Raw genomic sequence first — 26576 nt, 5'->3', positions numbered from 1 at the left:
GAGCTACTGACAGGGTAGCTCCCTGCTCCTGATCCTGCCACAAATAGTAAGTTTATCCTGACTCTTCCTTCTTTGTTCCCTAAATTCCAGTCCAGATGTTGGGAAAGGAAGAGAATGGAATAAGCATCCATAATGGAATAAGCAGTCTTGCTGCACATCAGAGAATCCACACTGGAGAGAAACCTTATGAATGTAATCAGTGTGGAAAGGCTTTCAAATGGAAAGCCAGTCTTGCTGCACATCAGAGAATCCACACTGGAGAGAAAACTTATGTATGTAATCAGTGTGGAAAGGCTTTCACAAGGAGCTCCAGTCTTGCTGCCCATCAGAGAATCCACACTGGAGAGAAACCTTATGCATGTAATCAGTGTGGAAAGACTTTCACACAGAGCTCCCATCTTGCTGCCCATCAGACCATCCACACTGGAGAGAAAACTTATGTGTGTAATCATTGTGGAAAGGCTTTCACAAAAAGTTCCAGTCTTTCTGCACATCAGAGAATCCACACTGTAGAGAAACCTTATGGATGTAATCAGTGTGGAAAGACTTTCACATACAGTTCCAATCTTGCTGCACATCAGAGGATCCATACTGGAGAGAAAACTTATGTATGTAATCAGTGTGGAATGACTTTCACAGACAGTTCAAATCTTGCTAAGCATAGGAGAATCCACACTGGAGAGAATCCTTATGAATGTAATCAGTGTGGAAAGGCTTTCACATCAAGTTCTACTCTTGTTGCACATCAGAGGATCCATACTGGAGAGAAACCTTATGCCTGTAATCAGTGTGGAAAGACTTTCACAGACAGTTCAAATCTCGCTAAGCATAGGAGAATCCACACTGGAGAGAATCCTTATGAATGTAATCAGTGTGGAAAGGCTTTCACGACGAGTTCTAGTCTTGCTGCACATCAGAGAATCCACACTGGAGAGAAACCTTATGAATGTAAACAGTGTGGAAAGGCTTTCACACAGAGCTCTAATCTTGCTGTACATCAGAGAATCCACACTGGAGAGAAACCTTATCGATGTAAACAGTGTGGAAAGACTTTCACATACAGTTCCAATCTTGCTGCACATCAGAGAATCCACACTGGAGAGAAACCTTATGAATGTAATCAGTGTGGAAAGGCTTTCACATCAAGTTCTACTCTTGCTGCACATCAGAGAATCCACACTGGGGAGAAAACTTATGTATGTACTCAGTGTGGAAAGACTTTCACAGACAGTTCCAATTTTGCTAAGCATAGGAGAATCCACACTGGAGAGAAACCTTATGCATGTAATCAGTGTGGAAAGGCTTTCACATTGAGTTCTAGTCTTGCTGCACATCAGAGAATCCACACTGGAGAGAAACCTTATGCATGTAATCAGTGTGGAAAGACTTTCACACAGAGTTCCAGTCTTACTGGACTTCAGAAAATCCACACTGGAGAGAAACCTTCTGAATGTAATCAGTGTGGAAAGGCTTTCACACAGAGTTCCAGTCTTGCTTCACATCAGAAAGTCCACATTGGAGAGAATCCTTATGAATGTAATCTGTGTGGAAAGGCTTTCACACACAGCTCTAGTCTTGCTGTACATCAGAGAATCCACACTGGAGAGAAACCTTATGCATGTTATCTATGTGGAAAGGCTTTCACACAGAGTTCCAGTCTTGCTGCACATCAGAGAATCCACATTGGAGAGAAACCTTATGCATGTAATCAGTGTGGAAAGACTTTCACAGTGAGTTCCAATCTTGCTAAGCATAGAAGAATCCACACTGGAGAGAAAACTTATGAATGTAATCAGTGTGGAAAGGCTTTTGCATGGGGCTCTAATCTTGCTGCACATCAGAGAATCCATACTGGACAGAAACCTTGTGAATTTAATCAGTGTGAAGAAGTTCAGATGCGGCTCCAGACTTGCTGCACATCAGGGAATCCACACTGCAAAGAAACATTAGGAGTATAATCAATGTGCTAAGACCTTCAGGCCAGAATCTTCTCTTATTCTCATCTGAGAATTCATATTACATAGAAATCTTATCCCTGTGACAAATGAGGAAATGCCAGCAGTTGTTGTTTAGAGCTTGTTCAAAATTAGAGAATTCATTTTGATGAGCAGCTGTATATGAACTCAGTGTGGGAAGGATTTCAGGCAGACATCATGTCTTTATCTCAGAGGATTCACTGTGGAGAAAAGACTCAGCTAATGTGCTCAGGGGCATTTGTCTGGAAGAGGGTGATGAGTAGACAACATTGATCCTGGAATGTAGGGGTCTAAAAGCAGTGTTTGTGGAAGGAGCTTCACCTGGAGCTCATACTTGACTGTACTTTGGGACAATCATGCTGGAGATAAAACTTAGGGATCTGCTTAACAAGGGAAGCCCTCCTGTTCCAGCACAGACTTTGTTGGATCTCCCAACAAGAGACCTCATGAAACATCCCAAATTTCATCCTGTTTATAGTAATGAATTTTCTGAACTCCTACTGTTTGTCATTCCTCCTCAATATTTTATAGTATTCATCTGCTCATCATTTCTTCAGCCATTCCCCAGTTAATCAGTAATCACTTTGTTTCCTGCTTCTTGCTGCTACAAAAATGCCTGGTAAGAGAGTGGGATGATAGAGGGGTCCATCTGCTGGAGAAGACAGGCTGGAATGGGGTCAGGAAATTGACTTAGTGTTTTGAGAATATTATTACATGGGGCAACTAAATGGTGAAGTGGATAGAGAACCAGCCCTGGATTCAGGAGGACCTGAGTTCCAATATGGCCTCAGAGACTTGATACTTACTAGCTGTGTGACTCTTGGCAAGTCACTTAACCCCAATTGCCTCAAAAAAAAAAAAAAGAGTATTATTACCAGTGTGGTAAAAAATGAAAGTTTTTAACTAAAATTTAAGAGTTGGCACTCCACTTCTGGGGTGTGAGCTTAAAAAGATGAGGAGAGAACGGAAGCGGTCTCTCTCCCTCTGGACACACACACTGGCTCAGGGTTGATGGCGTGTTCTGGTGATTGGCCCTGGTCCTCGGTGGCGGCAGGCGCTTGACGCTGTTCTCAGCCTGAGAGGTAGCTTTGGGATTTGGTGAGTTTTATAAAAGAATATAGGCTAATCTTAGATCTAAGAATATTTATTTGTATTTCTACTTTCCTATTTCCCTAATTAGCATCACCTGTTTCCACAATTAGCATTGTCGGCTAATTAATTCCCAAACAATAAAAGCTAAGTAATCCATCTCTAATTAAAGCTTGGAAGTTTCTTTCTCTTACTGGCCTGTGAGATATATAAGGGAAAGGTTAAAGGGGAGTTTAATGCTCTTATATCCAATTTTAAATCTCACAGTTTGGCGACCTCGAAAGGGACCTTAAGGACCCTGCCACCCTCCATAGTTTGGCCAAAAGCCAGCTAATTTGGTGGATTTTCCCAATAACCCCCCTACACACACACACACACACACACACACACACACACGGACTTTCTCTTTGCCTAATCCCCCTTAAAGCCTTTAAGCCTCTAAAAGCCTTGTTTTAAAGGAAAAAAAGCCAGTCCAGTTTAAAGGGCAAAATGTTTGAGTATCTTGCTTTCCCTTTGATTTTTTTAAAATTTTTTCTCATTGGAACGTGTTGGGGTAGCATACTGTCCCAACTTAAACATCTAACTTACTCAATATTCCTTCATTGTGTTATCAGTTTCCTCCTCACTCACATAGCAAAAACTTTTTGGTATAATGGCATGGGTGTGACTGTCTCTACTGAGAATGTGTTTATTATTAGTAGAAATTTTATGCCTGCAATTGAAATAAATTCTAATACCATACTCATAGTTCACATAACTATAAATCTCATTATCGTTACTATCATTGTTGTAATATGGAAAGAGATTAAAGGTATACCACATGGAGAGAGAGAGAGAGAGAGAGACGCTAAGATAGCTCCCTCTGCTGGAGATAACCCACCTCACAAAACAGATATTGGCTAGTCTTTAGAATCAGATCAGCAGAAACTGCTCCCCCTGCAGGAAGCTATAGAACATAGTAAAAAAGGAGTGCCAATTCAAGTTAGAAAATATAACCCCTTTAAACCAGGTGACTTGAGCGCATGGAAATCAATCTTCTGTAGTTTCGAGAAACATCCAAACATTGTAATTTCACAGTTAAGGACTATATTTAATACATATCAACCCACTTGGGCTGATGTTACTTGCCTTATGGAAACTTTACTATCCCCAACTGAGATTACAGATATTATCTCAGCAGGAAATGCCCTTGTTTCGAAGGGTCAGGCCGTTATGGCGTGGCCTCTAAGGGATCCGGAGTGGAATTATACAAAGGACAGGGAATTCCAAGAATTAAAACACGCTAGGGAAACACTTCTTAAGGGAATGGAATCTTGCTCTAGAAAACCTGAAAACTGGACGAAATTTATAAGCGTATTTCAGGAGGCTAACGAAAGACCAAGCAGATTTTACAATAGGCTTTGTGAGGCTGCCAGGCAATATACCAGATTGGATCCAATTGATTTAAGAGATTCTTATATTGTCCCCAACACATTTATTTGTATTTCACTGCCAGAAATATGCAAATATTTTCTGATGCAATGCCCAGATTGGAGGACCTTCCCAGCTGATAGAATTAAGGACCTTGCGAATTATATCTTTGACTCACATGACGAAAGTCCAGATGGCCCTAAACAGAGCATTCTGGCGCCTGCAATTCCTAGTCAGCCATGTGAACACTGGAATAAGGGCACTAAGGTGTGTTGTTACTGTCGTAAGGAAGGGCATACATTGAGGGAATGTAGGATTTTGAGAAGAAAATTTAATTACAAGCGAAGTCAAAATAGAAATAGATCTTTTCAGAAGAATACAGAGGAAGAGTATCAGAATAACTATATACCCTATCAGAGGAATACACAAAGGTAGTACCAGAATAATGGTAACCAAGGTCTCCCTCAGAGGAGGGCAAAGGAATGATGGGGCCATGGGGAGGAATGGAACATAGATGATGAAAGCCATATATTCCCAGATCCAGATTTTTTAAATGCCCTTGTGCCAGTCCATTCACCTCCCCAGAGTAAAGAACCGCACATCACCCTAAAAGTGGGGGAGACTTATTACGGTTGTCTGCTAGACACAGGAGCTTCTAAATCAGTATTAGTAAGCAAACCAGACCCTGAGTGTAGACCTGTAGGATTTTTGAATGTAGTAGGAGTCTCAGGAAAAGCCCAGAGAATGGCAAAATTGAACCCTCGCATGGTATCTATGGGGCCCTTAACAGTAGAACATTCATTTTTACTCATGCCTGATGCCCCTGTAAATTTATTAGGTCGTGATCTCCTTTGCAAGCTTAGAGCAACCATATCTTGTGCTCCAGATGGGGCCGTCTCCCTACAATTGCCAGAGGATACTGTTCATTTATTACCAATTTTACATACAGAAGCTCAAGGAACAGTAGGGGAGGTATCCAAAATTCCCTCTGACATTCCTGAGTCTTTATGGGCCTCATCCCCTACTGAGGTGGGGCTCCTTAAATCTGCCATGCCTGTTACCTTTAAAGTTAAGGGGGGACCACCCCCCTCCATTCCACAGTATCCATTGTCTAGGGAAGCAATAGAAGGGATCACCCCTATAATTGAGGCTTTGAAAAGCCAGGGTAGTATTATTCCATGTCATCACTCTCCATGCAATACTCCCATTTTGCCAGTTAAAAAACCCAAGCCTGGGCCAGATGGTAAACCTGTTTATCGTTTTGTGCAAGATCTTAGAGCGATTAATAATTATGTTATTCCTAGACATTCTATAGTTGCAAACCCGGCTACGATAATTTCATCCATTCCCTATGAATCTACATGTTTCACAGTGGTAGACCTTTGCTCTGCCTTTTTCTCCATACCAGTACATGAGGACTTCCAATATTTATTTGCTTTTACCTGGAAAAATAGACAGTGGAGCTGGACTAGACTCCCACAGGGATTTGTAGACAGTCCCACATTATTTTCCCAAATTTTACAGTAGGATCTGGCCTCCATTACCTTTAAAGGCTCCACACTAGTACAATATGTAGATGACTTACTTTTGGCCTCTCCTAATGCTGAAATTTGTCAGGAAGATAGCCGTCACTTACTGCTGGAGCTGCACAAGAGAGGACGCAAGGTTTCCAAGTCAAAGGTACAATGTTGTTTGCCCCAGGTAGAATATTTAGGATTTATTCTGGCTGCTGGAACTCACTCTGTCTCTTCTAAGAGAGTCCAGGCCATTCAACAACTCTCTGCCCCCACTACTAAGAGGCAGTTGAGAGCCATTCTGGGAGCAGCTGGGTACTGTAGACAATGGATACCCTCTTTTGGTGAAATTACTAAACCCCTCATAGCTCTTACAAAAAGTTCTGTTCCAGACATTTTACAGTTGGATCCCCAGCATCTCTCAGCCATAAAAGAATTAAAACGGGCCTTGTTATCAGCACCTGCCCTAGGACTGCCAGATTATAGTAAGCCTTTCACTCTCTTTGTGCATGAACAAAGGGGGGTGGCTTCTGGAGTCCTGACTCAGTCACTGGGGCCTAACCAACGTCCTATAGCCTACTATTCAATTCAGCTGGACCCTGTAGCGGCTGGAGCGCCACCTTGCCTTAGAGCAGTGGCGGCCACAGCGCTTTTGGTAGAAAAAGCCTCTGATTTGGTCCTGGGTAACCCTCTAATGGTGCAATGCCCTCACGAAGTAGAGGCTCTCTTACTACGTCACAGGACACAAGCCTTTTCAGATCAAAGGCTGGCTAAGTATGAAATAACCCTGTTAGGTAATGAGAATATCACTTTAAAACGCTGCACAGTTCTCAATCCAGCAACACTACTCCCTAACTTACCATTCTTGGGGGAACCATTGCACGACTGTGCTTCTTTAGTTGATATGGCTGAAAAACCCCGTGATGATCTTTTTGATACACCTTTAGAAAATCCTGATCTTGTCCTCTATACAGATGGTTCCTCATTTATGAGAGAGGGAACCCGTTTTACTGGAGCTGCTGTAGTTTCTGATTATGACACCCTCTGGGCAGCTTCTCTGCCTTGCCATTTTAGTGCACAGGCTGCTGAACTTGTGGCTCTTACACAGGCCTGTAATATAGCCAAAGGTAAGAGTGCCACTATTTTTACTGACTCGAAATATGGCTTTGGCATATGCCACTTTATTGGTATGATTTGGCATCAACGAGGCTTCCTAACATCCTCAGGCAAGGCTATTGCCAATGGGGACCTTATCAAGGACCTCTTAAATGCCCTGAAACTGCCTTCTTCCCTAGCCGTTGTACGTTGCCCTGCCCACACAGGGAATAGTGATCCTGTTTCAAAGGGAAATGCACAAGCCGATTCTGCAGCCAAGCTTGCTGCATTAGAAGCTCCTGAACATGTATTTAACCTTTCACCTTCTGAGGATATTCCTTCCAACCTAACCTATGACGATTCTGAAGTAGAAAAGTGGAAAAAGAAATTTAAGGCGAAACAGATCAATGGCATCTGGGTGTCTCCGGAAGGTAAGCCACTTCTTCCCCGGAAACTCTACCACCAGGCATTGTAGACTCTATTAAGAGAACCTGGATAGCACCAGGTGTGACTAATACAGCATCTCGAATCTGCTCGGGCTGCTCCACATGTCAGTCTTATAATCAGTATGCTTTTAAAGCCAAAGCTTGTGGAGGGCGTCCTCTAGCATATACACCTTTTGAGCACTTACAAATTGATTATATTACTATGCCAAAAGCAGGACATTATAAATTTTGCCTTGTTATAGTTGATCAGCTCACTCGGTGGGTGGAGGCCTTTCCTTTAGTAAGAATCCAGCTTTCCAGCCGAGCCACAGCTGCTTTTGTTGCCAAAATTCTTCTTAAAGAGATAGTACCTCGTTTTGGCCCACCAGCCCGCATCGATTCTGACAAAGGCACACATTTCACTGATTCGATTTTATCCCAAATCTACTCTTTCTTGGGAGTGACTCCAAAATTCCACACACCCTACCATCCACAAAGTTCAGGCCAAGTTGAACGTATGAATAAAGAGCTTAAGAGTATGATTGGCAAATTATGTACTGAAACCCATTTGAAATGGCCTGATGTTCTACCATTGGCATTATTCTATCTATGCAGTAGACCAAGAGGAGAACTTCATATATCTCCTTATGAAATGCTTTTTGGTCACCCTCCTATCCAAGCTAAAACTTTTCCCCCAGTTTATACATCACTGGTGGGAGGTGATACTTCTGTTGCCTCCTATATACAGGAATTACAGACCAGGCTACGTGAACTCCATGAGGCAGGAGCTGTGGTCCAGGCAGGACCATTAGACTTTTCATTGCATAATTTCAACCCAGGAGAAAAAATATATGTAAAGAATTTTCAGAGCACCAGTGGAACCCAACCTGCCTGGGAAGGACCTTTTCAGGTATTATTGACAACTCCTACTGCCATTAAAATTGGTGAAAAAGACTCATGGATTCATTGCTCTCATGTAAAGCCTGCACCATTCATAGGTGAAGAGATTTCAGATAGACCTGAGGTAGATGCTAAAGAGCTAAAAACCCTAACTAGCAACTGTTAAAGAGCAAAGAGAGTCCAGAGGAAATAGGCAGTTCCCATTTGATAATCCCACTGATCAGTTAAATGCTTTGGGACTCAGTCTTCGTAAAGTATCAGGAGACGGAAATTGCCTGTTTAGGGCTTTAGCAGACCAGCTAGAAGGTCACTGTAGAAATCATCTCAGACATAGACAAGAAGCTGCTTCTTACATGATTAACCATAGACAAGAGTTTGAGTCTTTTAGAGTAAATTACTCCCCTTTTGAGGAATATGTTGACGAATTAAAGAAATTTGGAAAGTGGGGAGGAAATGATACAATTGTAGCATTTGCTAAGCAGCATCAGCTGAATGTGGTAGTTCATCAGTTAAATCAGCCTTTATTGAAAATCAGTGGCACAGACAAAACTGATGCTAGAGAACTCCACATTTTCTACCATAAAGAACATTATGACAGCATTAGATCAATGACAATTCAGAAACCCCTGCCACTTTGGCATGCAGAGAATCGGGGAACCAGTTAAAACAATGTGGCATACCCCAAACTCTAGCAGCTTAAATACCTTAAAATTTAACAAGCATTTCCTTCTACAGGCAAAGCACTGAAGCACATGGCCTGGTTTTCTGGCCCACCTCAATTTCCCCCATCCTTTCCCTACCCTATACCTATTTTTTTTTAAATCCTTTTTTTTTTTTTTTTGTTGTTTTGGCTTTTGAAAGGCAATGAAAAGACCTGGAATTCACCACACCTTTAAGTTCTTTAAGAGCACAAAAGAGTACTTAGCAAATCTTTTGCTTTTTATTTTTGTTTTTGTTTTTGTTTTTTTTTGCAGGGCAATGGGGGTTAAGTGACTTGCCCAGGGTCACACAGCTAGTAAGTGTCAAGTGTCTGAGGCCGGATTTGAACTCAGGAACTCCTGAATCCAGGGCTGGTGCTTTATCCACTGAGCCACCTAGCTGCCCCTTTGCTTTGTTTTTTGACTTTTGTTTCTTGTGCTTTTCTTTAAAACTCAATTTTGTAAACTAAGTGACTTTTCAAAGACATTTTAAGTATAAGCTGTGGGTGAGGCCATTGGGCCTCAGAAGCTACCAGAATTTTTTTCTGTTTTACTCTTTCTTTTTGAGAGAACCATGAATTTCTAATGAGTTTTTTTTCTCTTTTCTCTTTTATGGTATTCTGTTTTAAAAAGAGGGTTATTGAACCCTATTGCTTGATACCTCACTGAAAACACTGAATATTGAATCTTGCTAATTGAAGTCTTATTTCTTTTTGATGAATTAATCACCACTTTAAGTATCTGCTACTGTTATACTAGAGAATTCATGTATAAGATGATGTGGTTTACTTGCTAAAAGAAGATTATGTAATAATGTCTAATATAATCAGCTATTTACATTCATTTATTATTTATATGTCATTATACTCTGAGTATGGTTTAGAATTATTGTATATATCACTAGTATATTCTCAGTTATGCAGCATAGCACGCATTTTTACTATCATACTGTCTTTGGTGAAATTAATATGAGATTTCGGAAGTATGGAAACTTATCATTTCAGAGACTAACTTGTTGTGAACTCTGATGCAGGCCCTGGAGAGAATATATGTGCAACAAAAGGAGAGACAGGTATACGTAAGTCCATGGTTTGCTTATGATGGTGACTATGTAGAGCACAATTACTAGGCACGGTCCAGTATTCATCCTCTCTCCCTCCTAATATTACCTAACTTAACTGAACTTATTTTTTCTTTTTGTCTCACTCAGTCGAACTCACCTGTGGCCTAGCACAATCACTGGCTGTCTCGGAACCATGAGATATGGTATGATAACCTTTCCATAACATTTTCAGGTGTCATGAACACATACTAAATTTGACTTTGATCGAGATACATGGTGGTAAAAAGTGTTATAGATTGCATAACTACCTCAGTGCTAAGGTTTAGTAAGAATCCAGCTTTCCAGACCAGAATCCAGCTTCTTCCTGATGACATCTTACCACTTCAAGAAGACAAGAGAACTCAAAGACTCTAAATGAACAGTTTTGTTTTGTTAGTTTTTACTATCTCCTTTCTGTTATTATATGCCTTCTGTAACATGTACTCTCTGCAGAGGCCCTCCCTTTGCAAGATCAATGTCAAAGCATTGGTTCATGAGGACAAAAAAATTGCCCCTCTGGACAAAACTTTCCTCTCTTCCTTTTCTACATTGTTATTAACATATTGTTAGTTAGCATAGGTTATTATATTCTGTTAATTTTGACTGTTTCATCAAGAAAACATCCTGTTTCTTGAGGAAGCAAAGGGGGGAAATGTGGTAAAACATGAAAGTTTTTACCTAAAATTTAAGAGTTGGCTAACAATAACTGAAGGACTGCCAGTTTTTCAAGGACCGCCCTTTCAGGGATGAGACTGTGATGAACAGCCCGTGCCCCTGCTGATGCTCTGGAGAGCATGACCAAGCACTGCACTTCCTGGTTTGAGCTTAAAAAGATGAGGAGAGAACGGAAGTGGTCGGTCTCTCCCTCTAGACACACACACACACTGGCTCAGGGTTGATGGCGTGTTCTGGTGATCGGCCCTGGTCCTCGGTGGCAGCAGGCGCTTGACGCTGTTCTCAGCCTGAGAGGTAGCTTTGGGATTCGGTGGGTTTTATAAGGAATATAGGCTAAGCTTAGATCTAAGAATATTTATTTGTATTTCTACTTTCCTATTTCCCTAGTCAGCATCACCTGTTTGTCAGCTAATTAATTCCCAAACAATAAAAGCTAATTAATCCATCTCTAATTAAAGCTCAGAGGTCTCTTTCTCTTACTGGCCAGGGAGATATATAAGGGAAAGGTTAAAGGGGAGTTTAATGCTCTTATATCCAATTTTAAATCTCACACCAGGGTGCCCCCACCCTGCTGAGAGAGCATGTGTTGACCTTTCTAAGGTCAGGCCAGTGTCCCAGAAGTTTCCTCACAAAACCTTGTTCCAGCCAGAGCATCTGAACTCTGACCTAGGTGTGTTCTGTTCATGGACCCCCTTCAAATCAGGTAAATCAGTGGACTTGAATGCTACCAGCCAATTAGCTTGGAGCAATGTGTAGGGACCAACTCTTCTTCTTGACCTCCAGGGAGCTTCTGATTGGAGAGACACAGGATCTTTCTCTTGGTAGCCTGTGTCTGCTCGGTGGAGGCAGCGTTCTCTCTCTCCCAGAGAAATCTAAGCTAGGTTTTTCTATTCTTTGAGAGACTTGTGTTCTCTCTTTGCTAACCTCTCATATACTTTAATAAATGCTTAATGCCTAGCTGTTGCTGAAGCTTCTACTTTATAAGTAAATCCTAGCTAGCTTTCCCTACACTGGGGGAGTGGTAAGGTGACCACACATTTAGGTTTACCAGTCACAGTTTGGCTGACCATGAAGGGAGTGCTGAATCCCTCAATCTTATCTTCATTGAAAAAAAAAGTTGGGTAAGAAATTTTACATTTTTCCTTTGTGCCTATCTGTTAAAAATTTTTTTTGGGGGTCGGCAATGAGGGTTAAGTGACGTGCCCAAGGTAACACAGCTAATCAGTGTCAAGTGTCTTAGGCCAGATTTGAACTCAGGTCCTCCTGAATCCAGGACCAGTGCTTTATCTACTGTGCCACCTAGCTGCCCCTGTCCCTTTAAATTTCAAAGTACCTGCTAAGTAGCTGCTTTTTTCCCTTTAAATTTTCAAATGAGTTTCTTTAACCACCTAAGGAGCCCTTTTCTAACTTTAGCCTGGTTAATCAGACAAGCAGGGGAAGATCATGTTAACACTTGGTCAGTTTGAAGTTAATGAATATTTTTTTATTACTCTTCTTATTTTTGCCTGGCTTTGTGTTGTGGTAAGGAAAGTTTGAAAGTCAAGACGAGGATTAGAAATAGCACAACCCTGGAAATTCTCCAGGACTTTCCATTAGGAAAGCTAACTCATGGATTGGGATGAGGGAAACTGAGAGTGAAATCAAAGTTAACCAATGGAAAGCTTGTCAATTCTAATAATTTTTATTTTTATTTATTTTTAAAATACTAAACACTTTTCAACGGTTTTTGTGCACATCAAAAAATGTTTAAAAGATCAAAATCAGGACAGCTAGGTGGCACAGTGGATAAAGCACTGGTGCTGGTTTCAGGAGGACCTGAGTTCAAATCCAGCCTCAGACACTTGACACTTACTAGCTGTGTGACCCTGGGCAAGTCACTTAAACCTCATTGCCTTGCAAAAAAATACAAAATACAAAATACAAAAGCACTGGATACCATGCCCAGCCTCCCTGTCTGAGTGGCCCTAAGGGTCTGAGATCTGGTGCCTCCTGCTCCACAAGCTGCTGTGGCTCCCATGGCCTCTGGGTCTGGCCTCTCCCACCCCTCCTAATTCCAGCTTCCCTGTTCAGGTCTCCCAAGGTCTGGTCCCAGTACAGCTTGCTCTGCATGTGCTTGTTTGCTGGAGACTCTAAGCTCCTGGAGGGCAGGGCTTGGTCATGCTGGTGGGCTGACTAATGGATACCCCAGTTAAAGTGTTTTCTGATCCTTCTGTGCGGGAATGGCAGCGGCTTCCAGAGGGAAGGGGGCGGGCTTGATCCAGGTGATGCTCACTGTGGCCGCCCAGCGCGAGGCCCTTTCCCCAACACTTCCCCTTCTCAAGTGCCCACTCTCCCTCGGGACTACACTTCCCAGAATCCTTTGAGCAGCGGCCGCGCTGGTTCCAGAGCCTCTTTCCCGGACTCCTGGCGGCTGTCTTTTGGCTGGGGGGGGGGGGGGGGGGGGGCGGAGGCGGGCGGAGCTTGCCGCGCAGGCGCAGAGCGCCGTGCCGGGCCTGTCGGACGGGTGAGTGCGCGGACGGGGAGGGGGCGCTCTGCGGCGGGCGGGCCTGTGCCAGCCCTCCCCTGTTAGGCCGCTGCGTGTGGCCGTTGGGTTCCAGGCCGAGCGCGCCGCGCAGGCGCAGTGTCGCCGGGAGCTGGCGGGCCGGGCTGGGTGGCCTCCCGGCTCTTTGTGTGGCCTCGTTGGCTCTGGGGGGTCTTGTTCTCGTGATTAGCCCAAGGACTCTGAGGGCCTGAAGACAGGAGCCCCCCCCCCCCAAGCAGAGAGAAGCAGCCGCCCCGCCCCCATCCGTCTGCCCCCTTTGGGTTGTAAGCGCCAGGAGGGCAGACGAGCTTGTTCTCGCTTCCTTCCTTGCGAGCTTAGCCCGGCCGGCATCGAGTAGGGCTTAATGCTTGTCGGGTCTCCCGGCCTTGGGCCAGCCCCTCCGGCTCGGAGGGGGCCCCCTGGGCGGTCTCCCCCACACATTGCCAAGGACGCTGGGACCTCGACCTTTCCGGAGCAAGCCCCATCCATGGACACTGAGTTCCAGCCTGCCCCGGCCCAGGACCCCTCCCCCACCTCCTTTTCCCTGTGCCTGGGGTCAGCCCAAGAGCCTGGCCTCAGGAGGCAGCCAGGTCGCCCCGCCCCTCCCACCAGGCCACACCGCCCCTGGAGGGGCACCTGCGCCTGTGCGCAGGGGCCCGTGTTGGCTCCTCCCTGGCCAGGCCATGCTGAGGCTGAGCAGACCCTCCCAGGCCGGCTCGGGCCCCAGCCCTGGCCCAGGGCTCAGCCTCAGTAGGCAGGAGGCCAGCAGGGGCTTGAGCTCCTCCCTGGACCGGCCCAGGCCCCGGGACTTCATCTGGGCCGGACCAGCTTTTCCCAAGCCTCATGGCGGGATGCGGAGCCGCCCAGGCCTGGTCCTGGTCTCCTCTGAGCCAGGAGGGAGCCAGACCATTTGTCTTCATGCCCGGGAGAGCCCAGAGGGGCCGGACCCGAGCCCTGGCCGGGGCTCCTGCTGTGATTTCTTGTTTAGTGGCTTTTTGTTACTGCAGTCCCTTCTCTGGCTCACTTTACAGATGGGGAAACTGAGGCCAACGGGGTGAAGAGCCTGGGCCAGGGTCACACAGCCAGTCAGTGTCTGAGCCGGATTGGACAAATGCAAGAGCGGTCTTCCTGACTCCAGGCCTGGCTGCCCCAGCCGTGGTTCCAGCGGCAGATCTGGGGTCTCAGAGCCTTGGCCCTCCCCGTGGGAGGGGGCGCGGTTTGCTCTTTTTGTGTTCTGGGCACCCCCGCAGGCGGCGTTGGCATGGGGCGGGTTTGGCATGCGTGGGGCAGCATCGTCCTTCTCAAGACTTTTTTCTCCTCTCCAGCAAAGACATGGAAGAAGAGGAAAGGAATTCTGGGCTCCCAGTAGCCCGGTCCCAGGTGAGTCAGTTTGCTCTGTCCTGGAGCCCCCTCTCATTTTCCAGATGAGAAAGCTGAGGTCCAGAGAGGGTTAGTGACTTTCTGATGGTCACCCAGGTTAGTCGGTGACCAAGCCGGGAGGCGAGGCCAGACCCTTTGACGATCCTCCCCGATGGGGAGCAGCTAAGGGCAGAGACCGTTGCCCTCAGTGAAGCCCCAGCCATCCTGGTTGGCCTTCTTGGGGTGTTCCCTGTCTTATCAATACTCTTCCTGAAGTGTGGTGCCCAAACTGAAGTTACTCTGGCTATCGGGTATAATTCACGTCTGGTTCCCCTAAAGGTAGGTAAAAGGGCTTCCCAGCTCCCGTGGGAGCCCCTGAGGGAGCCCTGAGGTAAGGAAGTGAAGCTTTCATTTGTGTGAACTCTGATGGGCAGACCCCCCAGAGAGCAGGTCTGGGTCATACAGAAGAGGTTCTAGGAATGATACAAGCTCAGGAAGTGTGAGCAGTGTCATGCAGCAGCCACATGTCCGTGCCTTCTTGGGCTGGGCTAGGATGAACGGGGAGGTAGTCACTCCATGGTTCTCCATCCTCCTCAGGCCTTGCCTGGCGTCCTGGATTCCCCTTTAGGAATGATGCTTTCAAAGTCTTTGAAAAGGAGAATTTAAGAGGTGTGTGACCCACATGTTGCATGGCCCTGAGCCTTGGGCACGTGAAGCACAAAGACAAAAAGACCCACTGTGCTCTTTAAGTACCTGAAGGTTTGTCATGTGAAAAATGGTGACATTTGTCCTTTCGAAGGTCAGCAATGACTTGACTCAGCCCTCACCATTTGGCCGCTTTGGATCCTGTCTCAAGCCTTTCCATGCTCCTGCCTCTCCTGGGTTGGTTATCTCCAATCTGTCCTATCTCCAATTTGCTTGTCCAGTCGCTTTCATCTTGTCTTCCCCATAAGACGGTCAGCTCCTTGAGACCAGGGACAGTTTTTGCTTTTCTTTGTAACCCTCAAAGTTAGCAAAGTGCCTGGCACTGCTTAACTGATGTTTACCAACTGACAGACTCTTGATTTCATAGAGAAAGCTAGGTGGTAGTGTCCTGGGCCAGGAGTGACAAAGATCTAAGCTCACTTTTAGACTCAGACTTTAATAGTTGTGTGACCCTGGGCAAGCCACTTAACCACAGTTTACCTCAGCTTCCTCAAGAATCAAATGGGGGTGGGAATCGCATCTGCAAGGAAGGCTTGGTGGCCCAGTAGAGAAAGCACTGGCCTTGGAATCAGGAGGACTTCAGTTCAAATCTGACCTCAGACACTTGATACTTACTAGCTGTGTGGCCCTGGGCAAGTCCCTTAACCCTCATTGCCCCACAAGGGGAAAAAACAGCAATAAAATAAAATAATAGGATCTGCCTTGCAGGTTGTTGTGAGGATCAAATGTGATAATATTTCTGAAGTGCTTAGTGTAGTGTCTGGCCCATTGTAGATGCTAAGTCACTCATTATTTTAAGTAATTGTTAATCTGGCTCTCTCTGTAGCAGCTGATGGGGCTGACCACCATCTCTTCCTAGTTGCCTCTTTTTCTATTTGCTCCATCCTCCCTTCTTTTCCATTCTACCTCTCTCATTCAACCTCTGTCTCTCTTTCCTTCTTACCTGAACTGCTTTGGTACCCTGAAGAGAAATCATTCTCGGGATTTGGTTCTCTTCCCTCTCCATAATTTGTCCATTGTCTTTATCACTCATGACCACAGCTTTAAATACAATACCAAGGGCTAATCAGTGGTTATTCCCAACCCTGATAATCCTTCCAGATGCTCAGTGAGCACCTCTAACTGCCACAAGACACCAGCAAATGTAGCTCAACGTTCCATTCAACAGCACTTGTTCTTCCCCTGAACTGTTCCCTCCTTCTGATCTCACAATTTCTGGCATTGGTGGTGCTATTCACCCAGGCTTCTGGGTTTGACACCTTTCTGTTATCTTTGGCTCTTTTCTCACTACTTTAATTTCCAGTCAGTTATATCAAATTCTACCATGCCCAAGCCTACATTATTTCCCTGAATTTCAGACTTTTGAGAGTTGGAAGGGATTCCACCTTCCATGTAGTCCTCCACCCTGTAGCCAAAAGGAACTTTCAGTTCACCATAACAAATAATTGGTGATCCTGGGTCTCTTTGAATTGATCTCATCTCTTTCAAACATCCTTTCTCAGCTATCACTAATGCCACTGATTTTCACATCATTATCACTAGGGTAGGTGCATGATACATACATACATATACCCATATATTATACACACATGTATAATCAGTGACAGAATAGCAGTATTGATTTGTGATTGTCTTGTGTTGTTTAAAAATTTATGGGGTGCCCTATCTCTGTCCCCAGTTTTAGGGAATTTAACTGGAGTTTCTAATATATTGCTACTTATAAATTAGAGGCTTTAGCATCAGTTTGGGGCATTAAGCATTTATTAAAGCATATTAAATGTTAGTAAAGAGAGAGCACGTGGCTCAGAAAGTTAAGAAAGGAGAAATAGTAAAAGTGTCTCTGAACCCTCCAGTGTTCCCAGGCAAAGAGAGAAAAAGAGACAGGAGGAGAGGTGGCCCTTCCACACTGCTCAAACCTAATTAATTAGCTGGCATCATTCAAATCTATTGGTTTACTGGACTTGAGGGTTGTTCAGAACAGTATATGTTCATGTCAGAGTCCAGAGGACAGACCCTCTGAGGGGAAGGCTTTTGGGTATGTGTGTTTTTAATCTTTAATTTTCTCTTCACAGTCCAAGGTCCAACTACGTTTCCTTTGGAATTCCCCTGACTCTGGGCAAGGCGCTCTGGGTGTCCTAGAACCCCAATCTTTTCTCACAGTCTTTAGTGACTCCAGGGGCAATCCAAACCTCTTTTACTGAGTCCACAATTCCTTGAGTGCCAAAATGGCTTTTTCTGTGAATAGAGAGGCATACCTGGTGATAGAAGCTCCAGGGGAGAAGTGGCTTACCTTCTGGAGACAGCCAGGCTCCATTGATCTGTTTTGCCTTGAATTTCCTTCTCCATTTTTCCACTTCTGAATCATTATAAGTTAGGTGGAGAGGAACATCCTCAGAAGGCGAGAGGTTAAATATGTGTTCAGGAGCTTCTAAAGCAGCAAGCTTGGATGCAGAATCAGCTGATGCATTCCCCTTTGAAACAGGATCATTATTCCTTGTGTGGGCAGGGCAATGTACAATGGGCAGATAGGAGGTCCTCGATAAGGTCTTCATTAGCAATAGGTTTGCTGAGGATGTTAGAAAGTCCTTCTGTAGCCAAAGCATGCCCACTACATGGCATAAGCTAAAAGAACATATCAGGGTTCTCTAAAGGTGTATCCAAAAGGTCATCACGGGGTTTCTCAGCCATATCAACTAAAGAAGCACAGTCATGCAAAGGCTCCCCTGAGAGTGGTAAGGTGGGGAGCAGTGTTGCTGGGTTAAGGACTGTACAATGCTTTGAAATGACTCTTTCATTTCCCAGCAGGGTTACTTTGAGATTGTCCTATGACATAGTAGGAGAGCCTCTACCTCCTTAGGGCACTGCACGATTAGAGGGTTACCTAAGACCAGAGCAGAGGCTTTTTCTACCAAAAGGGCTGTCGCCCCCACTGCCCTAAAGCAAGGTGGCGCTCCAGAGGCCACAGAATCTAGTTGGCTGGAATAAGCTACTGGGTGCTGGACAGGTCCTAATAATTGAGTCAGGACCCCAGAAGCCACTCCCTTCTGCTCCTGTACAAACAGTACAGTAAAAGACTTACTGTAGTCTGGGAGTCCAAGTGCAGGTGCTGATAGCAAGGCCTGTTTTAGCTCTGCTATAGCTGAGAGATGCTGGGAATCCAGCTGTCAAAGTTCTGGGACAGAATTTTTGGTTAGAGCTGCAAGAGGATATCCATTGTCTGCAATATCCAGCTGCTCCCAGAATAGCCCTTAGCTGCTTCTTAGTAGAGGAGCAGAAAGTTGTTGAATAGTCTGGACACACTTAGTAGAGATGGAGCGAGTGCCGGCAGCCAAAACAAAACCCAAATATTCCACCTGAGGTAGACACCATTGTACTTTAGACTTAGAAACCTTGTGTCCTCGTTTGTGCAACTCTAATAACAGGTGTCAGCTGTCTTCCTGGCAAATCTCAGCATTAGGTGCAGCCAGGAGTAAGTCTACCTTAGTAGAACCTTTAAAGATAATGGCGCCTAAATCCTGATGCAAAATCTGGGAGAATAGTGTGGACTGTCAACAAACCCCTGTGGGAGTCTGGTCCAAGTCCACTGTCTATTCTTCTAGGTAAAGGCAAACAAATATTGGGATTCCCGGTGTTCTGGTATTGAGGAAAAAAAAAAAAGCAGAGCAAAGATCTACTCCCGTGAGGCATGTTGCTTCACATGGGATTGAAGAAATAACAATAGTAGGGTTCGGTACTAGCAGATGTCCAGGTATAACATAAGAATTAATTGCTCACAGATCTTATACAAAATGGTTAACAGGCTTGCCATCTGGCCCAGGCTTGGGCTTTTTAAGTGGCAAAATAGGGCTATTGCATGGAGAATAAGGGCATGGGACAATTATGCCTTGGTTTATCAAAGCCTCAATTATAGGAGAAATTCCCTCAGTGGCTTGTCCAGATAAGGGATATTGTGGAATGGATGGTGCTGGGCTACCTTTGGTCTTAATGATAACAGGCACAGCAGATTTAAGGAGACCTACATCAGTAGAGGAGGAAGCCCATAGGGACTCAGGAATATCAGAAGGGATTTCAAATGTATTTTCCACTGTTCCTTGACTGCCTGAGATCAAAATTGGCAGTAAGGGGACAGTATCCTCTGGCACCTCCGGGGAAATGCCACCATCTAGAGAACAAGATATGGTTGCTCTAAGTTTACAAAGGAGGTCACGGCCCAATAGGTTTGCAGGAGAGTCGGGCATAAGTAGGAACGAATGTTCTACTGTTAATGGACCCAGATTCACCATGCGAGGGGTTAATTTTGCAATGGATTAGGTTTTTCCTGAAATGCCCACTACATTTAGAGATCCAGTAGGTGTACATTCAGGATCAGGTTTTCTTACTAGGACTGATCTTCAGGCTCCTGTATCTAATCAACAATCAACAGTCCAGTCTCAAACACTTGACACTTACTAGTTCTGTCACCCAAAGGGGGGGGGGGAAATCCCCTTCATAATTAGGTAGGACTTTATTTCAGCCTTTTAGGAAATTAACTAGGGGTTTTTTCTTTGCTCTCTTCTCAGTGATGACTAGTAATGTTTTTCACCCCAAAGTACACAGTATTTGTTAATTTCTCACGTATGTTTTATAAAATTTCTTAACATGCCCCTTCTGACATGTAACATCCCTTCCGGTGAGGATGAATTTCACATCACCTTGCTTTCTTCTCCACAGACTCTCATACATCACTCATAGAGCACATACCTTCTCCCTGAGTCTATGGGGAGAAGCATTTCACAGTAAGACATTTCTCCAACTTTCATTATTCCAAAATGATTCTCACTTCAAATACAAACTGTTTTTCTCACTCTCCCATTGGGCGCTTCTTGGATATGGTCTCAAGTGCTGTCTCTGACCCTCCCCAAGATTAGAGGAGTTGGGGGCAAATCCCTTCTGGGCTGCAGTTTCTTCCTCTCAGTTGATGAGGGTTGGACTGGATGAATTCTGCAGTCTTTTTCAGCTCTAAATCATGTGACCTTTGGTGGTTTAGGAGTTGGTGACATTCAAGGATGTGGCTGTGGATTTCACCCCAGAGGAGTGGGGTCTCTTGGACCATTCTCAGAAAGAGCTGCACAAGGAGGTCATGCTGGAGAATGCCCAGAACCTGCTCTCTGTGGGTAAGGACCTTTGCCTCTGGTGACCCTGAGCTACTGACAGGGTAGCTCCCTGCTCCTGATCCTGCCACAAATAGTGAGTTTATCCTGACTCTTCCTTCTTTGTTCCCTAAATTCCAGTCCAGATGTTTGAAAAGGAAGAGAATGGAATAAGCATTCATAATGGAATAAGCAGTCTTGCTGCACATCAGAGAATCCACACTAGAGAGAAACCTTATGAATGTAATCAGTGTGGAAAGGCTTTCACATGGAAAGCCAGTCTTCCTGCACATCAGAAAATCCACACTGGAGAGAAAACTTATGTATGTAATCAGTGTGGAAAGGCTTTCACACAGAATTCCAGTCTTGCTGCCCATCAGAGAATCCACACTGGAGAGAAACCTTATGCATGTAATCAGTGTGGAAAGACATTCACATTGAGTTCCAATCTTGCTAAGCATAGGAGAATCCACACTGGAGAGAAACTATATGAATGTAATCAGTGTGGAAAAACTTTCACACAGAGCTCCCATCTTGCTGCACATCAGACCATCCACACTGGAGAGAAAACCTATGTATGTAATCAGTGTGGAAAGGCTTTCACAAGGAGCTCCAGTCTTGCTGCACATCAGAGAATCCACACTGGAGAGAAACCTTATGGATGTAATCATTGTGGAAAGACTTTCACAGACAGTTCCAATCTTGCTGCACATCAGAGAATCCACACTGGAGAGAAATCTTTTGTATGTAATCAGTGTGGAAAGGCTTTCACACAGAGTTCCAGTCTTGCTGCACATCAGAGAATCCACACTGGAGAGAAACCTTATGTATGTAATCAGTGTGGAAAGACTTTCACAGTGAGTTCTAATCTTGCTAAGCATAGGAGAATCCACACTGGAGAGAATCCTTATGGTTGTAATCAGTGTGGAAAGGCTTTCACATCAAGTTCTACTCTTGCTGCACATGAGAGAATCCACACCGGTGAGAAACCTTATGAATGTAATCAGTGTGGAAAGGCTTTCACATCGAGATCTACTCTTGCTACACATCAGAGAATCCACACTGGAGAGAAACCTTATGTATGCAATAAGTGTGGAAAGACTTTCACAGTGAGTTCTAATCTTGCTAAGCATAGGAGAATCCACACTGGAGAGAATCCTTAAGAATGTAATCAGTGTGGAAAGGCTTTCACACAGAGCTCTAATCTTGCTGCACATCAGAGAATCCACACTGCAAAGAAACATTAGGAGTATAATCAATGTGCTAAGACCTTCAGGCCAGAATCTTCTCTTATTCTCATCTGAGAATTCATATTACATAGAAATCTTATCCCTGTGACAAATGAGGAAATGCCAGCAGTTGTTGTTTAGAGCTTGTTCAAAATTAGAGAATTCATTTTGATGAGCAGCTGTATATGAACTTAGTGTGGGAAGGATTTCAGGCAGACATCATGTCTTTATCTCAGAGGATTCACTGTGGAGAAAAGACTCAGCTAATGTGCTCAGGGGCATTTGTCTGGAAGAGGGTGATGAGTAGACAACATTGATCCTGGAATGTAGGGGTCTAAAAGCAGTGTTTGTGGAAGGAGCTTCACCTGGAGCTCATACTTGACTGTACTTTGGGACAATCATGCTGGAGATAAAACTTAGGGATCTGCTTAACAAGGGAAGCCCTCCTGTTCCAGCACAGACTTTGTTGGATCTCCCAACAAGAGACCTCATGAAACATCCCAAATTTCATCCTGTTTATAGTAATGAATTTTCTGAACTCCTACTGTTTGTCATTCCTCCTCAATATTTTATAGTATTCATCTGCTCATCATTTCTTCAGCCATTCCCCAGTTAATCAGTAATCACTTTGTTTCTTGCTTCTTGCTGCTACAAAAATGCCTGGTAAGAGAGTGGGATGATAGAGGGGTCCATCTGCTGGAGAAGACAGGCTGGAATGGGGTCAGGAAACTGACTTAGTGTTGTGAGAATATTATTACCAGGGCGCCCCCCACCCTGCTGAGAGAGCAAGGGTTGACCTTTCTAAGGCTAGTCCAGTGTCCCAGAAGTTACCTCACCAAACCTTGTTCCAGCCAGAGCATCTGAACTCTGACCTAGGTATGTTCTGTTCATGGACCCCTTCAAATCACATAAATGGACTTGAATGCTACCAGCCAATTAGCTTGGAGCAGTGTGTGGGGATCAACTCTTCTTGACCCCCAGGGAGCTTCTGATTAGAGAGACACAGGATCTTTCTGTTGGTAGCCTATGTCTGCTAGGTGGAAGCAGCTTTCTCTCTCTCTCTCTCTCTCTCTCTCTCTCTCTCTCTCTCTCTCCCCCATAGAGCTCTAAGGTAGGTTTGTTTATTCTTTCAGAGACATGTGTTCTCTCTTTGCTAATCTCTAATATACTTTAATAAATGCTTAATGCCTAGCTATTGCTGAAGCTTCTAATTTATAAGTAAATCCCAGATAGCTTTCCCCACACTGGGGGACAGATAAGGTGACCACACATTTAGGTTTACCCATCACAGTTTGGCTGATCGTGAAGGGGGTGCTGAACCCCTCAGTCTTATCTTCGCTGCAAAAAATGTGGGTGAGAAATTTTACATTTCTCCTATATGCCTGTCCCTTTAAATTTCATAGTGCCCGCTAAATACCTGCTTTTTTCCCTTTAAATTTTCAAATGGGTTTCTTTAACCACCTAAGGAGCCCTTTTCTAACTTTAGCCTGGTTAAGCAGACAAGCAGGGGAAAAGATCATGTTAATACTTGGTCAGTTTGAATTTAATAAATATTTTTTTATTTCTATTCTTATTTTTGCCTGGCTTTGTGTTGTGGTAAGGAAAGTTTGAAAGTCAAGAAGAGCATTAGAAAAAGCACACCCAGTGAAATTCCCCAGGAATCTCCATTAGGAAAGCTAACTCATGGATTGGGATGAGGGGAAACACAGTGAAATCTAACTTGATCAAGGGAAGGCTTGTCGATTCTAATCACTTTTATTTATTTATTTATTTATTTTTTAGTTTAGTGAGGCAATTGGGGTTAAGTGACTTGCCCAGGGTCACACAGCTAGTAAATATTAAGTGTCTGAGGCTGGATTTGAACTCAGGTCCTCCTCAATCCAGGGCCAGTGCTCTATCCACTGTGCCACCTAGCTGCCCAAGTCTAATCACTTTTAAACAATTTTTGTGCACATCAAAAAAAAAAAAATGTTTGAAAGATCAAAATCAGGGCAGCTGATTTGGGGTGTTTTATTATACCCAAATTCAAAACTCATTCATCCCAAAATATTTTATCCCATTTCAATCACTTTCTGGTTCTTCCCAGATAATTGCAGGTAAGCAATTAAAGGACAGAACACATTTTTTTTTTTCCTTTCAGGTGTCTCACTGTCAGGCCAAACAGGGTTCGATTTCTTTCTACTTGCTTAATTTGCTCCCTAAATGGGCTGTCTTTTTAGGGCTTCTTGAGAGGCCACAATTACTCAGTTCTTTCAACACCGTCCTTGTTGACTTTTCTAATTCGGGGACCTCCCTATAATCTCCTGGATATCCCAGCCTACAGACAAACTGCTTGGCTATAATATGAGCCTTCAGACTTAAACCAGATGGCCCTGCTGGAGGTTTGGCCTTGAACCCCAGCTTTTTAACCACCCAAGAGGTACCCAACAGCCCTTTCCTCCCATGGGACCCATGCACAGACTTACATGGCTTGAAATTCCCCCTTGATTGAATAAATTCTCATCCCTTGTGGGTAGATTCCTACCCCCCTTCGATGGTGTGTAATCATTCTGTGTTTGGGACATCTCCGCCCGCCAGAGTTTCCTCTCCCTCTGGAGTCGGGCCTCCCCTCCAGAGGCCTCTGGGCTCCAACAAGACTCTCGACCACTGATAATTGTTCAGGGAGACGTTCTGTCAGGTGTGCTGGAACCTGGAGGGTCAAATCCTATCTCCCCAGGCCTCCAAATATATTATTTCTTGGGTCCAGAAGACTGCCACCCTTACTATCCCCTGGGTTGACTCCTTTGGAATTGTCTTGGATCATTCTTTTGCTTAGAATAGTTAAATCATTCATAGTGGATCACTGTAAAGTGGCTGTGTTACTATCTACAATGTTCTGGTTTTGCTCACTTTTGTTTCATCAGTTTGTATAAGTGTTACCAGGTTTTTTCTGAAATCACCCTACTTATCCTTTCTTAGTATTTTGTTATAATCATGTACTACAACTTCTTCAGCCCAAAGTAACAGATATCCCCTCAATTTCAAATTCTTTGCCCTCACAGAGCCGCTATAAATATTTTTTTTTAAGTGAGGCAATTGGGGTTAAGTGACTTGCCCAGGGTCACACAGCTAGTAAGTGTCAAGGGTCTAAGGCTAGATTTGAACTCAGGTCCTCCTGAATCCAGGGCCGGTGCTCTATCCACTGCGCCACCTAGCTGCCCATAGATCTATATTTTTTGATAGTTTGATTGGTATAGCACTAAATAAATAAAGTGAGATTGTCATTTTTGTTAGATTGGCTCAGCCTACCTATGAGCAATTAATATATTTACAATTGTTTAGATCTGACTTTATTTGTGTTTTATAGTTGTGTTCATATAAAATAAAATTTTAAAAGTTGTTAGCAATACCTGGAAAGGACCTTCCCAAGCTGGCTGAGTTCCACTAGTCTGCTGAAAATTTTTGATATATACCCTGTCTACTGGGTTCAAATCGTGTCAGAAGTCCAGCTTGTACTGCTGCTCCTGCCTCATAGAGTTCAAGTCACCTGGCTTGTAAATCCTGTATATAGGAAGCAACAGAGGTATCTTCCCCCACCGATGATGTATATCCTGGGGGAAAAGGTTTTGCTTGGATAGGGGGTTGCCAAAAAGCATCTCACAAGGTGATATATGTAATTCTCTTCTTGGCTTGCTGCCCAGATAGAACAGTGCCAAGGGGAGAACAGCAGGCCACTTCAAATGAGTTTCAGGGCACAATTTGCCAATCATGCTCTTAAGCTCTTTATGCATATGTTCCACCTGGCCTGAGCTTTGTGGGTGGTCGGGTGTATGGAACTGTGGAGTTACTCCCAGGAAAGAGTGAATTTGGGAAAGAACAGAACCAGTAAAGTGTGTGCCCTCGTCAGAATCAAGGTGGGTGAGTGGATCAATCTCTTTAAGGAGGGTTTTGGAAACAAAGGTAGCTGTGGCTGGGGGTGGGGGAGGGCTGGGGAACACCTCCACCCAGTGAGTGAGCTGATCAACAATAACAAGACAAAACTTATTAGGCATTGTGATATAATCAATTTGTAGATGCTCAAAAGGCATATTGGCTAAAGGACGTCCTACATAAGCTTTAGTTTTCTAATATCGAACCAGCTCTGCATTCCTGGTATAAATCCCACCTGCTCATAGTGTATGATCCTTGTGATATACTGCTGTAATCTTTTTGCTAGTATTTTATTTTAAATTTTTGTATCAATATTCACCAGTAAGATGGGTCTATAATTTCCTTTCTCTGTTTTGACTCTTCCTGGTTTGGCTATCAGCACCGTATTTGTCTCATAAAAGGAATTTGGCAGGACCCCTTCACTTATTTTTTCAAATATATAGAATTGGCATTAATTGTTCTTTAAATGTTAGGTAGAATTAACTTCTGAGACCATCTGATCCTGGGTTTTTTTTTTTCCTTAGGAAGTTCATTGATGGCTTGTTCAATTTCTTTTTCTAAAAGTGGGTTATTTAAATATTTTATTTCTTTTTCTGCTAATCTGGGTAATTTACACTTTTGTAGATATTCATCCATTTTATTTAGATTGTCAAATTTATTGGCATATAATTGGGCAAAATAATAATTGTCTGAACTTCCTCTTCATTGTTGGTGAGTTCATTCCCTTCATTTTATTTATTTACTTATTTATTTCTTGGTGAGGCAACTGGGGTTAAGTGACTTGCTCAGGGTCACAGGGCTAGTAAATGTCAAGTGTCTGAGACCAGATTGGAACTCAGG

At 44.0% G+C, this 26576-nt stretch overlaps 2 protein-coding genes across 3 annotated transcripts in view; both read left to right on the top strand.

Moving 5' to 3' along the window:
* The window catches only part of LOC122749598 (zinc finger protein 420-like), a 39877-nt gene extending 16327 nt beyond the window's left edge, over positions 1-23550 (top strand). Inside the window, exons 6-8 of one of the 2 annotated variants that reach the window (XM_043996037.1) lie at positions 14731-14785; positions 20496-20622; positions 20740-23550. In XM_043996037.1, coding sequence (XP_043851972.1) covers positions 14738-14785; positions 20496-20622; positions 20740-21761 — 1197 coding nt within the window. In that variant the 5' untranslated portion in view covers positions 14731-14737 and the 3' untranslated portion in view covers positions 21762-23550. Of the gene's footprint in view, positions 1-90; positions 148-14730; positions 14786-20495; positions 20623-20739 lie in introns of those variants that run through there. The other variant, XR_006355686.1, reaches the window with a different exon arrangement.
* On the top strand, positions 183-3291 carry LOC122749599 (zinc finger protein 160-like; the record flags this gene model as incomplete). The annotated part of the gene is made up of 1 exon (XM_043996038.1): positions 183-3291. A coding segment is annotated over one exon (1776 nt), but the record flags the coding sequence as incomplete, so codon positions are not given.
* Positions 23551-26576: the final 3026 nt, after the last annotated feature.

The sequence above is a fragment of the Dromiciops gliroides genome, chromosome 3 (assembly GCF_019393635.1).
Source record: "Dromiciops gliroides isolate mDroGli1 chromosome 3, mDroGli1.pri, whole genome shotgun sequence".
NCBI lineage: Eukaryota > Metazoa > Chordata > Mammalia > Microbiotheria > Microbiotheriidae > Dromiciops > Dromiciops gliroides.
The sequence above is the reverse complement of the archived record's forward strand: the minus strand, read 5'-3'. Positions and strand labels throughout refer to the sequence as shown.